The 19,792-nt window shown below is 37.4% G+C and overlaps 1 protein-coding gene across 1 annotated transcript in view; it reads left to right on the forward strand.

Moving 5' to 3' along the window:
• The first annotated feature begins 373 nt into the window (after window positions 1-373).
• The window catches only part of EMC2 (ER membrane protein complex subunit 2), a 36,091-nt gene continuing 16,672 nt past the window's right edge, over window positions 374-19,792 (forward strand). Inside the window, 5 exon segments of the mRNA NM_001198684.1 lie at window positions 374-428; window positions 6,333-6,446; window positions 7,092-7,156; window positions 11,476-11,561; window positions 14,372-14,429. Of these exon segments, the coding sequence (NP_001185613.1) occupies window positions 389-428; window positions 6,333-6,446; window positions 7,092-7,156; window positions 11,476-11,561; window positions 14,372-14,429 (363 nt within the window). The 5' untranslated portion in view covers window positions 374-388.

Here is a 19,792-nt window from a genome sequence, read left to right on the forward strand (position 1 = left end):
GCTTAGTGCCACCTGCAGTTTGGGCTCCGAGATTCTGACCCCGGTGCCCGCGGGCGGGACAGGCCCGGAGCGCCGCGGGCGGGGGGTCACGCGGGGCCCCCTCAGTGCGCTCCCGACGCCAGCAAGGACTAACTGAGCCCAAGGCCCGGCGGGCCAGGCGCGGGCTGCCTGAAGCTCCGGCCCTTCGGGGGCTCCCCTCCAGCGGGCCGAGGCTCCCTCTGGCCGCCGGGACGGTGAGGGAGGGCACGGAAGGAGCCCAGCGCGGGCGCTACGGGCATCAGGCGGCCCCGCACCACCGCCGGCTCTGCCCCGCCGGGCCGGCCCCGCTCCCGCCCTCCGCCAATGACGGCCGGAGCCGTCACCGCGCTACGTCACGGCGGCCGCCAAGATGGCGAAGGTGTCGGAGATGTACGACGTGACTTGGGAAGGTAACGCCGCGCAGCCGGCGGTCCCCGCCCGGGCAGGGGCTGTGCCCGGCCCCACCGGCCCCCGGCCGCGGGGAGGGGCGGCGCTCCCGGAGCGCGGCGGGCTCGGGCCGGCGCCGGGAGGCCGCGCCCAGGCCTGGGGAACAGCAGCGAGGAACCGCCGCCCGGCTCCTCGGGCTGCGGGCAGCCGGGCCGCCAAAGCGGCGAGCTGCGCTCGGCTCCTCGGTGCCCGCAGGTCCCCGGACGGTGAGGCGCACCTGGCCCGGAGCGCCCCGCGCTGCCCTGGGGCGGGCCAGCCTCCCCTGGGCTCCCCTGGGCTCCCCTGGGCTCCGCTCCGCAGGGACCGACCCCCCGTCCCCGGGGCACGGCGGCGGCCGCGGCGGCGCCGCTTGCCCGCCTTCCCCCTTGGGGACAGCGCTTACCGGCAAAAATGGTCTCCTGGCAGGGTCAGCAGTTTGCGTCATGGCTCATCTTCTGGGGAACTGAAAATTTCCTAATACTCTCATAAGTAAAAGTAGGTCATAAGCATTTGTGGGGAAACTTCAAGAACGTCTTAGGTGACAAAAGTTTTTGAGAATCCCGTCCTCCGGGTCTTTACAGCTTCCTCGTGTGTCCGATCATAATGGTGATTTATTTTTCATACAGCAATACTGTCTGAGCTTTAGTTGACATTCTCAGTGGTTATTTTTCCCTAACCGGTATTAACATGTGAGCTCAAGACAGCACTCAAGCCCTTTCCAGTCTCCTATCAAGAATAAATGAAAGGTTTATAGTAACAATTTTGGCCATAAAGAGGGAACCTTTAGCTATGTACCATGCACTGCAAACATTATAGTGTAGAGAAGATAGCATAAAGAGAAGCTGTGTCATCTTGGGTTTTCATTTATGTACTGCCAATCTGTGAAGACATAATTGAGCAGCAGAATAATTCCCCAATCATTAATTAATGCTTAGTTTGATTTTGTAGCTAACAGGAGGAACTTTGGGAAAACCTTGATTGACCATTCTTTTTTATCTTTTTTTGTAAATCTCAGCTTGAAAAGAGATCATATAGATCATTACTGGTGTTACTGTTAGATTTTCACAGAAGTTGCCCTAAACCACCTTGTGTTGAAAAATTTTTCAGTTTTTATTATTCTTGAGCAGATGTTGTTACAAAATGCAGGGACTTAGTTGTTTATGGGTTTTTGTGGGTTTTTTTTGGTTTTTTTCCTCATCTTGAGTATCAGTGATGGAAAAGAGCAATGAGCTTTTTCACCGGGTGGGCAACACACACTGTGAACATGTCTGTGTATGTTTAGCCCTAGATTGTTTTGGCCCAGGGTGGTGCAGAGTGTATGTTTATACTCTGACATAGAGGCCAGATGTAGGATATTCAAGCTTAATGCTTCTGGATTTGGCTAATGTATACTGAGGTGAGCTTCCTACTCTTAGAAATAACCTCCACGTTTTGTTTCCAAGAATTCTCATTGACAGTTGTGGCATTGTGCTAGCTGTAGAGTTTCATGTATGGATGGGGTTGAATGAGAAATCTCAGAGGACCAGCTTATGAGTTTTATCTATCAACTTCTCAGTCTCTTCAATTGTTCATCCAAATGTAAGGCTGGTGTGTGTTGGTACAAGGGACAGTCTCCACTTTGGAAGCACACATTTGAAATATTCTGTATTATTTTTTCTCTATTGCAAGAGATGGAAAGTAAAGTGGAAAATGAGTCCTGCAACAGACCATGGAAGGACTCTTCTTAAAAAAGATAGCTTTTCTATTTTCTCTGTGTGAGCTTTAACAGATCCTGGTGCAACGTAGCTTTTCATGGGTGAGGTGATCCCAGCAGTGTTGTGACCTACATAAAACATAAAATTCTAGGAATGCCTAATTTATGTGAAACTAGGTGTATGGTTCATATGTCCTTTATATACCCAGGCCTTTCTAAACAAGACATTTTATATTTACATATTGGTTAAAGATGAATCTGCAATTCAAGGTTAGGAAAGAAGAAAAACATGTAACAAATTTGCTTTTCACTCAGGTTCTTTGCGACAGAGGTAGGAGTTTAACCATGGTTATTTTTTTTTAGGTACATGGCATGGTACAGGTGGTTAGGAAAGATAACTGAAAATAACTGTGTTTTCAAGTGTGGGAGCTGTGGTTTTTATTTTTTCTTTCTTTACTTTGTTGCTGTATCTCAAGCTTTGAAGTATACTTGGAAATCTGTGTAGAAGGAAGACATCTTGTTCAACTTCATGGTCTTGATCAATGGGCTTAGATGATCCAATACCACAGAGTGCCGTGGTATTGAAAGAGAAACTTACATATTTTTATGTAACATATATTTTACAGTAACGCTTATTTACTTGAGACAAAGGTGATATGTTGTTCCTTTTTTTTTAAATACTGGTTCTAATTATTCTAGAGAAAATGGCATATTTCCTGTTCCTTCATAAAAAAAGAAACTATGTGGAGTGACAGGAAGCCAAAAACTGAGGGTGTTGCCAAGGAGTGTGATGTAGTAGGTTTGCACATCACTTGGTACCTGGTGATGTGTAGCCTCTTCCTAGGACTTTCTTAGGCTATGTAGAACTTCGTAGAATAAATATTTATCATATTTTAAGTGATACGTTAAAGAGGAATTTGTCCCATGAGTGGAAATACTAAAAAACCATCTTCATTTTAGGAGCAGATTTTGGAGTACACAAGTGTAGAGTAGCACAATCTGCAAACAGAGAGTAGTTCAATAACAGTTGACTTTCACAGAAAATGCATCTGACATATTGTCAGAATTGGACAGAATGAGCCAGGTTTTCTTTTCTTAACCTTGCACAGCAGCATAATGGTGTTAAACACATCACACCCTGCTAAAGGGAAGCAGTCCCTTTCAGCTGTCACTGCTGAGCTTTGTGGGGATCTTTGAGGCTGTCACGGCAACTCTTGTTTCAGTCAGTAGTTCTTCTAAGTGGTTAGCAAAATGAAAAAGAGACAGGAATGGTATATTCTTTAAACTAGATTTCTTTTGATATAAATTGAAAAAGTGAATAAGTATTTTTTTAGATTTTTATTAGCTCTGAATGCCTCTTGCTTAAGTTATCTGTAACATAAATTAAATTAGTACTTCTATTTTCTGTATTAAAAATTGCACTTCTTCAATAGTAACACTTTAAAAGTTTTCAGTACCATGTTCATGTGAAATTTTTTTCAAGGAACTCTTTGTCACTTTTGAAAATACCATAAAATGCTTTATAAGATGAAGTTTACCAGTGTGTGTATTTCTTGCAAATGTGTATCTGGGAAAATGTTACATACAAAAAGAGAAAATTCCAAATGAATTTAAAAACCGAGCCCTTCTGTCTTTAGTGTTAGGTGACAAACTCCCTTTCTGTGACTTAGAAAATGAATTAATATTCAGTTTCTATGACAAGTCTCTAGGAAATAGGAAATAGTGTAGCGTTTCATCTCTGTAATAATCTTTCTGCAATTAACTGTTTCTGATATAGCTTTGTTGTGTGCTGTGCTGTCTTTGCTTTCTTTTAGCTATTCCTAATTTTCAGTTATAATCAAAGGGTCAGATCAGTTTACTCTGGGTTTTATATATGGATTTATGGGACTATAGCAGGCAAAGGTGAGATGCTGTTTTTTTTTTTTTTTTTAATTGAAGCCCTTTTGCCAGCACAGTTGCCAGGGTTAGAGGCAGCATCTGCAGCATCCAGCATGACACCTGTGCCTCAGCCTGCACCTGCCAGATGAGAGTGCACAGAGGTGGGCTGTGGGTGAAGATTTGCTGTTTGTAACAGAGAATCAATATACAAATGATCTCTGGAAATATAATGCCTGCGGGGTCCCTGAGTGACTGCCGTGGTGGCAGCAATATGCCAAGGAGATAGTCTTGAATTTGCAATTTCTGCCTGCCCCAAAGTGGTGATTTCCTTCATTTAATCAGGTGCTTTTAGATATCAAGGACTTGATAACTATGATCCAATTCATCAGTGGAAGTGTAGGTAATTATAGGAGGATTATTTCATATCTGGATGCTCAGGCCAAATGAACTGATACTGGACACAAAAATGAAACACAGGTTGCATCTCCTGGCTTGTGGTAGATTTCTTACATGATTTTAGGCAAAAGCAAACATTGTCCCAAGTGCCTCTGTTCCTTAGACCTTGTACCATTTTGATTTACCTCTGCCTTAAGTACCGATTTAGAAAAACCCAAGTCTAAAACAAATATATCAATTGCTCAGTACCAGCCTATAGGTGACAGAAGTTTTAATTAAAATGTAGACATTTCTTTACCTTACTTGTCTTTTTCTTGTAAAATCCCTAATTATGTCTCCCCAGCCTTGTATTGTTTCCAAGACTTGAGTTATTATTGTCTCTTTTGATAGATTTCTTAGTAAAAAAATTCATTGTTTGACAACATTGTAAAAAGACTTGTATAATTTTACTGCAGTTCTTAGTATTTTCTTTCTTCTACCTTTTACAGAAAAGTCAGCTTTTCTAAAATTAATAAATGTTTCATTCATCAGTTGATGTTCTATTCTTTGTCCTAGAGGTTTTTTTCCATTGCTGTAAATGTACTTGTGTGATGAATGGTAGATGTACCTTCTGTTAATACATAATTCAGACACTGTTCCATTTGGAATCACACTGGAATGAAGGCATTGATAATTTCCAAGTAAATGGGTGGGTGGAAATCAGACAGCTTATTTATTTTTAGGCGTTTAGCTTGTCAGCTTTTGTGAATGTTTGTGTTCACTCACATTCTTGCCATCTAACGTTGAATTTCCAGGGACCATCATATGTCTAGAACCATTTAACTTTGCCCATGCATATGAAATGTAACCCTGTGGTGGTTTTGGTTGAATTTCAAAACACAAAATGTAGCACAATAACAGTCTTATGAGCGATCCGAGATCACTTCAGGTAGATGGAACAACTTTCAGTGCTTAATTTTTAACTGTCATTTACGTTAACTCTGTGTTGTGAAGTGCAAGAAAAACTGACAGTGTTTAGGTATATTGCTGTATTTGTTTTTTCAGCTGTTGTAAAGTTTAAAATAAATACTAGCAACAGTTATCCTGGTACCTTCTTATTAGCAAAGCCACTATCTAGTAATGAAAACTATTTTCTTTTAAGTTTGCTCAAAATTTGTTCCTGTGTATAGAACAGCTATACTTAGATAAATGTATGTGTATATAAAATCTCATTCTTAACAATTTCCTGGTCTAGAGGATAAATAAAGCTCAGGCAAGGTAGTGTTCTCTACCTGACTTAATGAATATGCCTGCTCTCTTGGAGATCTTAAATGTACTCTTGAAACAAAAATCCTAATAATAAAATAAACTGTCATTTCTACCTTGCCTAGGTAAACGGTGATATTTTTTGTACTTTTGGACACTTCCATAGTGTAGAAAGCCTTCACATCCATGTGAAGCTCCTTTATTGGAGCTCTTTTCTCTAGGAATGTGGAGATTCCTGTCAGAGTGGAAGTTCTAATGTTTTTTCTAAAATTTCAGGTGGAAATTTATCCACATGTAGCAAAAAAGCAACTTTAGTATTGTTTGTAGATGTGTGAAAATACTCAGGAGAAATCTCTTGTAGCCTATTTTAGCTAACAATGGATAAATTTTATTATTTATTGGATAACCAGGTATACATTTTTTTGCTTCATGTGTAATTGTCCTGAGAGACTGCTAACTTAGAAGTTGAACTGATAATGTTAGAGCATGAGCACAGTTTGGGTAATAAGGTTTCAGAGATCTGTTCTCTAGTAGTTTTTAATTTTAGTAGAAATCACTTTCTTAGCTCTGTTGCTCTTTAATCCCATTCTTCAGATGTGTGTCCTATCTATCATATGCACATTCAAATGCCATTACTATCTGAAAATCTCAATTTTTTTCTCCCCTTTGCCCACAGATATGCGTGATAAAATGAGGAAATGGAGGGAAGAAAACTACCGAAACAGTGAACAGATAGTGGATGTTGGAGAAGAGTTAATAAATGAATATGCATCTAAACTTGGAGATGACAGTAAGTAAACAATCATTATTTTAAAATTCCTTGACTGATTATGTTTTCTTTTTTCAGTCTGTATTTTAGTTAATAGTTTTTATGTTGTCTTCCAGGATGTGCTGATGTTGATGAAATATATATTGTTTTGTTAGTCTAGTAGGCTTCCAGAATTCCAAGAGTTTATTTCTTTCCCAAATGTAGGCTGCAGTGAAAACAGCCCTAAAAATTACCTGATAGAACTCTTAGCTTGCTATATTAGTATTTAGACTGCAATGTGAAAACTTAATTTGAAACTGTTACTAACATATTATTTGCATGATTTTCTGTTCTTCAACAGTGTGACAGAAATTGAAGCAAGTCCTCACAGGGATCTGTCTTGAACATGGCAGTTATGATGTTGGGAAAAATAAAGAATAAGGGCTTTTTTGCCTTTCAAGATGTCAGAAAGTACTTTGGCACTGAAAGTGCTAAATTGCTTGAATAAGTTGTTTATTAATTCCAGCAGTTTCTTAATTTGTTCATGTTTCAGCCATGATTTGTGAGAGTAGAAGGGGAAAAATGTACAGACAGAATTAATTATTCCTGTTTACATGATAGGTGCTTCCTATTATCTTAAACAAAACCCAAACCAGTTATCTGCATTTATTGTCTCTTTGTGTCCAGTTTGGATAATTTATGAACAGGTGATGATTGCTGCCCTGGACTGCAGTCGAGATGACTTGGCACTGGTAAGTTTTCAAGCTGACTTTGCTTTCACACTGTATGTATTCATCCTGGGTGTCTCTTCCCGATTGTTTTTGGAAGTTACAGCATATTCTGACTCCATGGCTTGGACTGGTAGAAAGAATATCTATCAAGAAGTGCACAGCTATGAAGAAACTGCCACCACCTACCTCCTCTAAGGCATAACTTTTGTTTAGACAGATTACATCTCTTCCAATAGCCATGAAAATATTTACAGCTACTCTGGTATGGGCTAAAGGTCAAGAATAATATTGAAGTTGCCATATTGTACAGAGAGGGTTTGTTTATTGAAAACCTCTCAAATTATATTGGTTTTCTGAATGTTTTGAGGTAAAATTACCCATCTTACATATATTATGTGTCATGTTGGCTACCATGAGAGAAAGTCACTGACATATTGGAGCAGGTCTTCAAGATTAATAGGGAGCTGGACTGCATAGTGTATAAGGAAAGGCTGGAGATCTGTGGAAAGTCTTAGGAAAGCCAAGAAGGGATTTTTTAATACTGATGGGAAGGAAGGTATAAAGAAGCTGGGCACATATTTTCATAGGTGTGCAACAAAAGACAAGTGTGGGCATAAGCTGTAACAAAGGGAATTCCACTTACATATTATGAAAAATTTAGTGCATGCTTTATGACAAATGGCACATTGAAGCTGCGAAATCTCCTTTGGAAATGCTTAAAAATAGATTGGGATATGGCTTTGCACTCCCTTGGAAACTGGCTCTGTTTTGAGTGGGGATTCGGAGCAGGTGATCTCCAAAAGTCCATTACAATCCAAGTTATTTGGTGGTTGTTGATAAAAATATTGTTAATGGATATTTGAGTCAATTTGTATGCAACTTTATTTGAATGATATAAATAACCATTGAGATAGAATTAACTTATTTTGAACTGTAACCTGTTTGTTAAATTAAAAACAAAAAAAGCCATTGAAACAAACGAAGCAACCCAGTCAGCTTAGTTGATCCTTTAAAGGCAAAAACCGAAAGAGGCAAAATTTTGTCTTACAGGAAAATGTTAATAATCTTTTCACCCCTCCTTCACAAAACAGTCAGAAGCAAACAGAGGCTTACCTTGTGCCCTGAAAGCCATCAAGCTTGAGTTTATCCTAGGTAAAAAGCCATTTTCAGGGCTCCAGATCCTTCACCACAACTACTCCTCCAGTGCCTTGTTCTCTGTCAAAAGACAAAATACCTCATAAAATCTTTGAGGTTCATGTGATGTCATTTTGGTAAAACTTAATGCAAGGGGTCAGACTAGAGGATGAAGTCGGGAGAAGGGCAATTTGAAAGTAGGCAGAACTAGACAGGGTTGTCTGGCCACATATATATATATATATATGATATATGGCCAGTATGTATGTGTGTGTGTGTGTATATATATATATATATATATATATATATATATATATATATATATATATATATATATATGTTGAAATGGAATATGCTGGAAAATGTACTACAAGACTTTGAACTTGTGAACCCACTGAACTTCCCTCTCTTTTGTCCCTCAGAAGAAAATACTGTTGTAGTATAGCTGTTTGTTTAAACAAAAAACAAATAGACTTACTCTTTAAATAAATACATTTTTGTGTCCTGATTTATATGTAAAACAGATTTGGTCTTTATTTTCAGGGTCTTTTAAAGAAGACTTTCACAAAATTGTTGACAGAGCCAGTGTTGAAAGATCAGTTGTGAAACGTTCTTTGTTTTTACTAACCCTAGCAGGGAGTTTAAATTTCAGTGTCTGTGTCCTTTAAGGAATATTGCTTGAGATGAGGGAATGCAACATTTTGTATGCAGCTTGGAAATGAGATTAAAAGCATAGGTGGAAACCTAGAGGGTTTTTCAAAAATTGGATTAATTTATAATAAATAAGTAGTTAAATTGAGCAAGCTTACATCATCTGTGGCATTTTACTACAGCTGTAACTCCAAAGTAGACAAACAGCTTTGGCTTTTCTGTTTTTTTAGCAGTGAGCTTTTGATAGCTGGGATGCATTTTGCTTAGGGGTATAGGTATCTACTCCAAATGAGAAGCTGAGGTAGTTTTCAGAGTAATTCCTCTGACTTTCCATTTTTTCTTTTTCTTTCCTTATTTATTACTTTGCGCTTTCTGTCCTGCACCAAAAATCCATGTGTAATGCATGCCCCTGCTGCAGCCAGGCAGTTGGTTCACACAGGTGGTTTAGTGCAGTCACCTTTTATTGGCAGCAGTTGCATTACTAGTGTTTTACCTGCTGAAGTCCAGGTTTATATTTTTTGGCCTTTGTCTGATGTTTAAAAAGTCAGAAAGCAAATGCAGTGCAAGTTAAGTTTCACATGCAAATTGTGTTTGCCATTGTAACTGAGAGAATCTCACAGATTACTGACATGGTGCAAAACAGGTCCTCAATAAAATAAATGATTATGGGGATTACAAGTCCCAGTTTAAAAAGAGGACATTCAGTGCTGCTGAGTCCAGAACATTTTGAAGATATAGCTGGTGTAGTTTATTAATGTGCTTTTGGTTTTATCAGTGTTACAATGAGTTGTTCATGACTTTCGTACAACTTTTCCTGTCACTTTATTGTGTCTGATAGCTTAATCTACAGGAGTTTACTGTGGCCCCTGGACTGCTGTATTCAGTTGAGTAATGATTGTGTAGCGAGATCTAATGTGAACAATTCTCATCTTGCATTACTCCTGCACTTGAGCACTACTTTCATATTGTCAATGAGGATTTTTTAGGTGTAAAAGCCTATCTACAGATTGTGGACTTTAGCATTGCAAATGTTATAATTTTTTTTATTTGTACTTTTTTTGGGCGAAAAATAGTACACGTGTTTATAAAAATCACCGTCCTTCAGGGTTCACTGATCACTAGACCGCAGGATGGATTTATTGTATGCAAAAGTTCTTTTTAAAGTCTGCAAGGTTGTCTGGGTTTTAAAAGCTGGAATAGATCTACTTTTCTGGAGTTTTATGTAGCTTTTCCTGTCTCTTAAGAATGGTCAGAGTTCAGTCTGACCATTCTTAAGAGACAGGAAAAGTTCAGTCATCATGTAACATACTGCTAAGTACATGTAGTTTTTTATGACTAGAGCAACAGCAGTTCACCTAGACATCACTCAAAGTTCCAGTAAACAATTTCTTTGCTGAACCTGAGCCTTTCTGCATGAAATTGCATTGTTAGGATCTTGATTCATTGCAAATCAAGTTAATTGTGATGAAAATAGTCTGTTCTTGCTTGAAACTAAGCATCACAACTTTGGTCACTGTTGCATTTCTCTTTTCTGTTTCTTAGCATCTAGGAGAGATGCAGATATTCCTCTTGGATATGCTTTAGCAACCTGTTTATCTACAGAAACAAAGAGGGATCCTAATTGTTACTGATTTGTACTTTGTCCTTTGACCAGTGGATTTGATGAGCTGGAACAGATTATGTAGGTCTCTGCTAAGAACTTTATGTTTGAAGAACAAGTTTCTAAGTTGAGTTGCATAAATAAGTTCCTAAAAGAGGATTCAGCATGAAGCTTTTAACATGATGCACACCACTGGTCTGTTTTGAGAGCCTGTGGGCTGCCCTGTCTCCCACTGTCTTGAGTCAGTTAGGAACTGCACAATAGCCACATCCATGATACGGTTATGACTTAGCTCACTGTGGGGAAGTTGTGACTCAGTCCCTCTACCAAATATTCTCTGCTAATCCAGAAAAATCTGCCTGTGATGAATTCTTTTTATCCATACTAGTTGTCTCATTGATTTCAGGAGTTAAAAATTATGCCTCTTCTGCCAGCAGGCTGTACCCAAGCCAGTGGCAAACATTTTCTTTGGATTTCAAAGTTGTATTTTAAAAATAAACACAGAGCATTATATTAGCATAGTTTGTTCCATTGTGAAATATCCATTTATTAAAGAAGTATCACTTAAGCTCTTACTGTCTTTATTTTTTTTACTGTGTTGTGTTACTCTGGGGCAACTAAATAGAATTCAAGTTTTAATAATGCCAGAGCTGTTTTAGTAGGTGAGTATAATTTTCTGGGCGCATAACTATTTCCAAGGGGGCCTGACAATCTTAATGCCCTGTATGGAAGATACTTCTTAAAATCAGTCACCTAACAGACAGAATTTCATTTTCCGACTTTTCTCCTTGTCAGAGCATTTTATTGCTTGTTTCAAAAATTGGTATTTACTTTTACTCAGAACTGGGATGGTAGATAGTTGAATTATGAGTGAAGTCCATTTTTTAATGTTTTTTTCTTCTAGCTTCTGTGAATATAATTATATTCACAATAGTATTTTTGGTTCTTTGTATAGTTTTGTCTTCAGGAACTGAGGCGGCAGTTTCCTGGGAGCCACAGAGTTAAGCGATTAACTGGAATGAGATTTGAAGCTATGGAAAGGTAAAACCTGAATTTTAAAAAATGTACTTTCTGTCTGAAAAAAATGTTTGCTCTTTCTTAGAAAAGCATTCAGCCATTGCAAAATGGCAAAATAATGCTGGGCAGTTCCTTTATAGGAAATAACAGTGTGCATGATCATATTAAGACTTTTAGACATCTGTATTGCATTTTTGCAGATACTACGCAGTGTTTCATTTTTGCAATCTTCCCATCAGAGATCATAGACCTGAAGGATCTCTTACTTCACAGCATAAGTCATTATACAGCAAAACACTGCAGAAGCTTCTGACAAATTCTGTGAGGCGTAGGTTTCATCTTGGAGATCTAGGGCGGCATATGAAAATCAGTGCCAGCATTTTTTTTGCCTTAATTTTTCTTCTATACTCCTGATTACTGCAGGGTGCAGCTCTTTACCCTTGTTTCCTGAGTGTGGGTAAATTAACTTAAAAAAGATAAAATCTATAGAGTTTGTTATGGAAACAAATCAAAAAACAAATGGAATAGAATGCCTGAACATAAAAATCAGACCTTTTTGAAATACCATGTAGAAGGGTTATGACATACTAAGTTCAACAGAAATTATTAAAATAATTAACAGATTAAAACTTTACAACTTTCCAGATGAATGACCTCAGGACTTGCAGGTTAACTTTATTGTACACATTTCTCCTTGGATGCATCTTTGTTGTAAACATTCTGTTCTATAGCACTTGTCTTGGATGTGAAGAATGATATTTGATATAATTTGAGTGATAGGAAATCTGTTCCATGCACAGTGTTGGTGAGTTTTGAGCCTTTGGGCCATCTTGATAAAAGGAATTGGAAATATAGCCTAAATGCTTTTTTAAAAGATACTTATTTAGCATACTTATTTCATCCATTACATTCTTGCAAAATTAGCTTTTAAAATAATATTTGATATGAAACACTGATAGATGTCCATTGCTTGGATCAACGAGAATGATTATGTGGACTCCATTCACAGGAGCCATCTCAGGGCAACCAGATGCTCTGTTTCACACTCACTTTATATAAGGTGTGTATTTGTGAAGAATTTCCATTAAACTTATCTCTCTTGTCTTCATTTTATATTGGGTAGGAAGACAGAGAATTACAGAAGTTTTTCCCCCTTCTCGAAACCTATTCAGAAGTACAATAGACAATAATTCTCTTCAGGCATATGTGACTACATTAAAAATGTTACTGCATGGGACTTGATCTTTGTGGAAGATGATTGCTGCACAAACATCATGTGTGGTTTCAGCAATTAAACACTATTGAGCCATAGTTTTCTGAAAGTGCTCATTCATCAAAGTTCTTAACAAAATGTCTCTGTCAGATCAGATCCTTGAGATCAGACTATCAAGGACCAGAGAAAGTAACAAAAACTGAAGTTTCGTGTTCATAGGTTTTCTCTAGAAGCCGGAGCAGAAGGAGGCTTCAGCCTGGGGTTGTTTGAACAGGAACCCATCTGCAGGTGCTCTAACCATTGCCCTAGATAAGTGTGTCCGTCTCCCCTGACTATAAAAGAAATGTAGAAAGATTTAAGTTGCAGGCATCATGTTTCACTTCAATTGAAGTGAACTTCTTTTTAAATTCTAAGTGACTTGTAGGATCTAGGGAGTTTGCTGCTTTCCCCAACAGGAAAAGGAAACAGTGAAGAATATCCCCAGAGACTGAGACATCCCTGAAGGCACTTGCTAATAAAAAAAAATGTTCTAGAACTTCACCATGTAAAGCTGGGACTATAGTCATCAGATTCAGTTTTCTAAAATGCATTTGACAAAGCAGCAACTAACAGAGAACACAAATACAGCGTTTTACAGCACGTCTGCTCAAGTCTGTAGCACTTTCCACTCGTTTCTGCTTTTGTGCTTCCTTTCACAGTTGTTCCTATACCTTAGGGTAGCTGGAGTGGAGAGCTGAGCTGTGGTGGTGTCAGCAGTGCTTAGGGAACAGTGCAGGGATGTAAATGAGTGTGTAAGGTGATGTCTAAGGAGTGTAGAGCATCAGAAATCAATCAGCAATATCTCTGCCATACTGCTTGTCAAACTACACATGAAGACACAACATCTAGCCTAGTTCTGTGGCAATAGTTCAACAGCTGTGTAGTGAAATGTGGTTTGAATTTAATTATTTTGTTTGTTTGCTGGGAAACACACAGAGCTATGTTCGAAGGTTTGAAGTGCTCATAGCACATGAAGTAACCTGTTTCAAGCACACTTCAGCTAGGAGAATTAATTGATAAAAGAAGTGATAAATGGTGGAAAACATTTTCTGTAAAGATTTATGTTATAATCTTTGGTAGACTCCTATAGGAATCTTTCCAGTTTGCTGTATGCAGCTGCTTATACTTTTTAAAGTCACAACAGAAGGAACTTCATTATATGAAGTTTTAAGTTACAACAGTGAAATGGAATGTCATTATTTAGGATGGCTTTTCAAGTTTTGGAGTTTCTATTTCTTGGGAGATGTGAAAGGGGGAATAGGGATGTGATGGTTGAACATGTTGGGTAGACATCAAGAGAAGAGACAGGAGAGTGAGATGCTGGGTATAAAATATCCAAGTTGCTGCTGAAACAGTGTTTCATGAAGCAATTTACATGTGTTTTTCTTAATTGTTGACAAAAAATACTGCTGTTTATACTAAGCACTCTCAAAATAATTTTGTATAAATATACTTTGCTTAGCATATGTGTATTATATTTCAGTATAAAAAATGCAGGAGGGTTATTAGCTATTGCAAGGAGAGTCAAAAAGTCAGAAGTTCTGTCTTAGCAGAAATAAATGCGAATTATTTCCTTGTACAGGTATGATGATGCTATCCAGTTATATGACAGAATTTTACAAGAAGATTCAACTAATACAGTAAGTTTAAAAGATAATTCTAAACTTCACTGATGTGTTGTTTGAAATTGTGACTATATTTTCTGTTTCAGTGTGAAAAAATGTGTGTCTGTATTGCTGTATTTGTTTCCTTTAGTTTTCTGTTATAATAACCAGTGTTACCATTTCATGATGGGAAGATGTGATGTAATACCTTCTTAAATACTGATTTTTCAAGACAGATTATAACTAGTGATCTTTCTAGAAGTCTAAGTAGTGGTTAGATCTGGGTCTTTCAACTCTTTCATTTCCCAGAATATCGAGTATTTAAAAGACTAATATAGTGTGTCACATGTCTTCTATGTTCCTAATGCTTAATCTTACTTAAGGATTAACTATTAATACACTCAGGTAGTGCTTGAATAGCAGTTATTTTGATTCATGTCTGGGACATTTTACTAGCTCTTGAATCAAAATGCATAAAGCATGCCAGTTGTATAAAACAAAATCTGAGACAGACTATAGTGTTCTTCTAAGCATTTTTGAGTATTGTTTGTAAAAGCTACTGTGAGCTATTAGCTGGGAAAATAAAAGTCTAGAGAAACTTGCAGCAATATATTTTCATTTTTTTTTTCCCACAAGGGTAGAACTTTTAAATTAATAATCTCTGGCGTTTCAGATTTTTGTATGACATAATTATTTATTGGAAAATCAAAAATATTATTAATCATTGAGGGTGTATGTGTTACTTGGTTTTGAGTAACAGTCTATTGGATAAACTTCTATGTAAATGTAATACTTGGGCTATTTCAGATGTTTTGGCAATCTTGACGTAAATTTTCCTAGGTGTGTGTTGAACCTCTCCCTTTCCTTGGTCAGCTTATTTGATGTGGTCTGCTATTCCGGAGGGGAAAACCCACAGAAACACAGATAACTGGGAATAACTAGGGTATGCCAGAACTGGATATAGATGATGCACCATCCCTTTAACTAAGTAAACCATAAAAAAAAATCCAGCAAAACAAATTTAAAAAGCAAGCAGCAACATAAAAAACACCCCCAAACACCAGAAAGTTATTTTTGAGGCAACACATGCGGAAACAATACCAAGTTAAGCACTTGGATAGCAGTGGTAGCTTGAAGTCTGTCTGTTAACAGTGCTAGAACTCTTAGATTTTGTGCAACGGTAAAAGGAACTATTTCAGTTCTACATTCTTCTTTTTCATTCTCCCTGAAATAGTAGAAAATTGAGCTCAACAAAGTTTTGAGTACATTGGGTCCATAGTAAATGGTGGATTTTATCAGTACATGGCCCAAAGAGTTTGACATGAAATCTTCAGAGTTGTGTTGGACCAATATGGAACCCACATGCAGTGGAATCGCAGAATGGGTCACCTTGGTACATGTTTTATGACCTTTTGCTGACACCGGTGGAAAATGGAGTACCATATTGCAGTGACTTTTATGGACAACAGATCTCGAAGTATACATTTTTGGCAGTTTTATTTTTTGCTCATCACAACATAGCTAACATCATCTGAGTGCTTTGTTGGATGGCATTACAAAGCAAAATATATATTTAAATAAGTAAAATGCATTATTATTTCTTTATTGGAATTTTATCTGTAACCAAATCATAAAGATCCTTAAATTTGTAATATTTAGAAGCATAAATTGTAAATATTAGAACAGTTGTGTGGTTGAATTTCTTAATTCTAATAATAGAATTGGAGAATGTTAAATGCAAAGGAAAGTTCCTTGCTATATAACTAGAATTGGTTGGGTAAGGCTTTTGCGTGTCAAGACTGAAAGTTTAGTAAAAAGTTTTGATAAGTTGTCATGTGTAGATTTCTTTGTGTCATTTACCTGTTAATTATTTCTATGCACACATGTGGCTGTTGTAGGAAAAGAAATATTTCAAGCTTTTAGAAAAGCAACTGTTGCTGAGTTTGTCTTGGCTCTCACCAAACTTTATAGAAATTTCTTCTGATCTGCTGACACATGGAGTTGCTTATATACATTAGATGTTTTGGCAAGTACTTTAAGTGAAACATAGACATTTGTTCACACAAATCATGTAAAAATCATAGTTTGCATTGACTGATCAAAAAGTAGCATGGAAAAAGATTTTTCAAAAAAATTACTTCTTTTAGACACATAGCAAAATTTTCCATTATGAAAAGTAAAGTTTGAACTCAAATTATGTAATGAACATTTACACTTCCGTGTGAAGTTTCGTTGCTGAAATTAAGTTAACATTAATTACTTAATTTCTTAGTATAGAATTCAAAATAGTCTTTATTTTTTAAAATAGGATAATCTCTAAGTTTTATCTCACTCTGCACTTACTTTCTGAAAAAGATGATTTGACAGTGGAACAGTGTTAATGTCACCTCAGAGATTTTGTTTCATTTTTCAAAGTATGTAGATGTTGAGTCATAGTCACTTTCCTAAAGATTTTAAGGAATGAAATGTGACTCTTGTGCAATGCATAACTTGCATACATTTCAATAGGGTAAGAATTAGAATATTTTCAATTTTTGTCTGTTTGGATTGAAATGATGGTGTGTTAGAGGTCAAGCTGACAGCTTCCTCTTATTAAGGCTGCATAGTATTTTCTATTGTAGGGCTCTTTTATTAATTAAAATTTCATGTAGTGTCCAATTGAAAATGTTTCTAGTGATGCTGAACAGTGACTGATTTGTTTGTAGATACTCAGATAAAATGCTTATTCTGTTTCAGAACAAACTAAAAGAGAGTTATTGTTTTTTAATAGTGTTGGTAGAAAGGGTTTTATTGTTTGTTTTTGCTCTTTTTGTATTTCATTGGCAAATCCTTTGGAGGAAGACCTTTTAGTTAGACAGCTAAATATTTTTCATCAATCAGGCTCTTCTCGAGGTGGTCTGTTCAGCAGAGCAGAGAAGCTTGTTGATGAGAAAGGAAATTGAGTTCATGTATTCAAGACTTAGATTGGTGTCTAACCTGCTCCACTGTCATCCTAGTGCATCTGCAGTTTCTCTTGATTATTCATCTCAACCAAGAAGAAGATTGCAGAGCACTTGGTCAACACCAGGGGAAAGTGAGATTAAGGCGCAAAATTCTGCCTTAATTCTAATCCGTAGAAAATCTGGAGTTTTTCTTAGGATAATTCTTTGGTTGTTTTTCTTGCCACATTTCAACCAAGCTTTTCATGCAAGACACTCTGTCTGCTTTCTTAGCTTAGAACATGTGGATAGTCTCATTACCATCATGGGTTTAGTAATAGAATTGTGTGAATGAAGAATTTAAAATTTTTGTAGTAGGACTGTGCTCTCATCAACTCTGTTGATTGAAGTGGGCAGGAACAACTGTGTGCATGTGGTCACATGAAGTTACCCTTTCTCTTACTATTTTGAGATTCTTTTTGTAGATGAGCTGGACATATTTCAGAAGAGGCACAGGAAGTGGCTGAAGACCTCTATATACTAGAAGACCTCTAGAATACTAGAAGGATTCAGAGCAATATCTTAGTATCATGTAAATAGGCAGCAGTTATACACTATGAATATTTGAGTTCATCACTTTCTGTGACTCTGCATTACTGCCACCTTGACTGTATAGGTAACCTTTCTTTCCCTACCTCCTTGTCTCCACTAGGTCAGATGAGAATAATAAGCACTGAATTTGAGCACTGGATATCTGTTTATCATCTGATCTGTGATAATTCCTTAAAACTGCTGCAGTAGCTGTGAATTAATTTTTAACAGGGACCTCCTGTGAAGATCTTGCCGCTCTATACATTTATCTACAGGATGTTCTGGGTTGCAAAAGGGAAAACTGCTCACCAAATGAAGCATATACTAATGGGCAGAATTTTCTGAGGTGACATGTGTTTCCTTAGATATATTTGCCACACTGCCAGGAAAGACAGAACTAGACCTAAACATAGGTGTGTACAGTGATAGTTTTAAAGGGAGTTGAACAAGATAGCTTGGCACTGACTGACACAGGATGGAGTTGGTGAGAGTTGTGAAGAACAGCTGTTCCTGCTTCAGTTAGTTCCCAATGGGACCTGATGGGTAAGCTGAGAATGCCCTATGTGGTCCTAAAAAATCGTTTTGTTGCTTTTGACAGAGCCTCATTTACCATTGCAGGGTTTTTTTGCTTCTTGGTCGTGATTGGTGAAGTGAGAGAGCAGAGTGCATTCTACCATTTGTCCCATGTTTTGTGCGTGTAGCACTTTTAAATGTTATGGACATTCTGTCTCTTGAAATTAAGTATTTGAGAACAGAAGAGCTGCTGTACTTTTGCAGTTGTGGCAAAAGTCCATTTTACTTGTCCTGTGTCTGGGTTTGACTTACTGCAGATACCAGAAGTGTATAAGAGCAGGGCAATGACAATATACTGTGGTCTGTTCTGCCAGTTCCTATTCATCTTCATGTTGCAATTTTCCTGTGCTAGAAATGTTAACTCTGTTTTTAATAGCTCTTCATGAAATTTCTGCATAGATTTATTTTTAAAGTTTCTTGTTTGCCATGCCTACATCTACAACATAATTGAGAAATTAAATGTCTAATTTTTTAATGGATTGTGCAAATCTCCCTTGTTTGTGTTTTTTTTTTCCGTTCCCACACCTTCACTCTAACAATTTTATTTAATGCCTCTGAATTTTCTGTTGGTGTTTAGCAGTTGTTTTTGCTTTATTAATGCTCATGATTTTAGGGATCTTTTGCACTTTTCTTGCCTCTAAGCTAAGAAGTCTTAATGTGCAGCTATTCTTATTGCCATTCTGTGCCTTAAAACTCTGCTGTTCTCCAAGTCATTTCTGTGTTTTTTCCTATATTTTGGTGAGAAATGAAAGGACTGAACAGCAGTCAGTATTAAAAATGCAGGAGCATTGTGAACTTACAAATAACAAAGTGATGCTACAGATGTCTCTTCTGTATTCTTTTCTGATAATTCCAATATCACGGTATTTTCAGTTTAGGGTTTTGGGGCAGGGTTTTTGGATTTTTTAAGATGGTTTCTGAACACTGAATTGATGTTTTGTAGAACTGTTTATTGCAAGTCCAGTATCTCCCTCCTAACCGGACAAATTCAGACAGATTTTTTGTGTACATTAAATTAGCATTGTTTGACTCTATATGCAGCCATTTATGTAGATTAAATTTCACATTTTATTGTGCTGGTAAAAGTATTCATTATGATTCATTATTGTGAATGCTATTCTTTGCACTTGTCTTTTGTTCTTTATACTTACGTAAGTCCTTATCATTTAACTTTACATCACCATTAATTCCCTTGTACATCTCTTATCAAGAGTGCTGAGCAGTAGTTTTTAATACAGGTGATTCTGTGATTCTCAGTGCAGAGAACTCTTTTCTCTATTTCATATCTTTTGACTTATTTATCCATGTGAAGACCTT

The sequence above is a fragment of the Taeniopygia guttata genome, chromosome 2, assembly GCF_048771995.1.
Source record: "Taeniopygia guttata chromosome 2, bTaeGut7.mat, whole genome shotgun sequence".
Classification (NCBI taxonomy): domain Eukaryota; kingdom Metazoa; phylum Chordata; class Aves; order Passeriformes; family Estrildidae; genus Taeniopygia; species Taeniopygia guttata.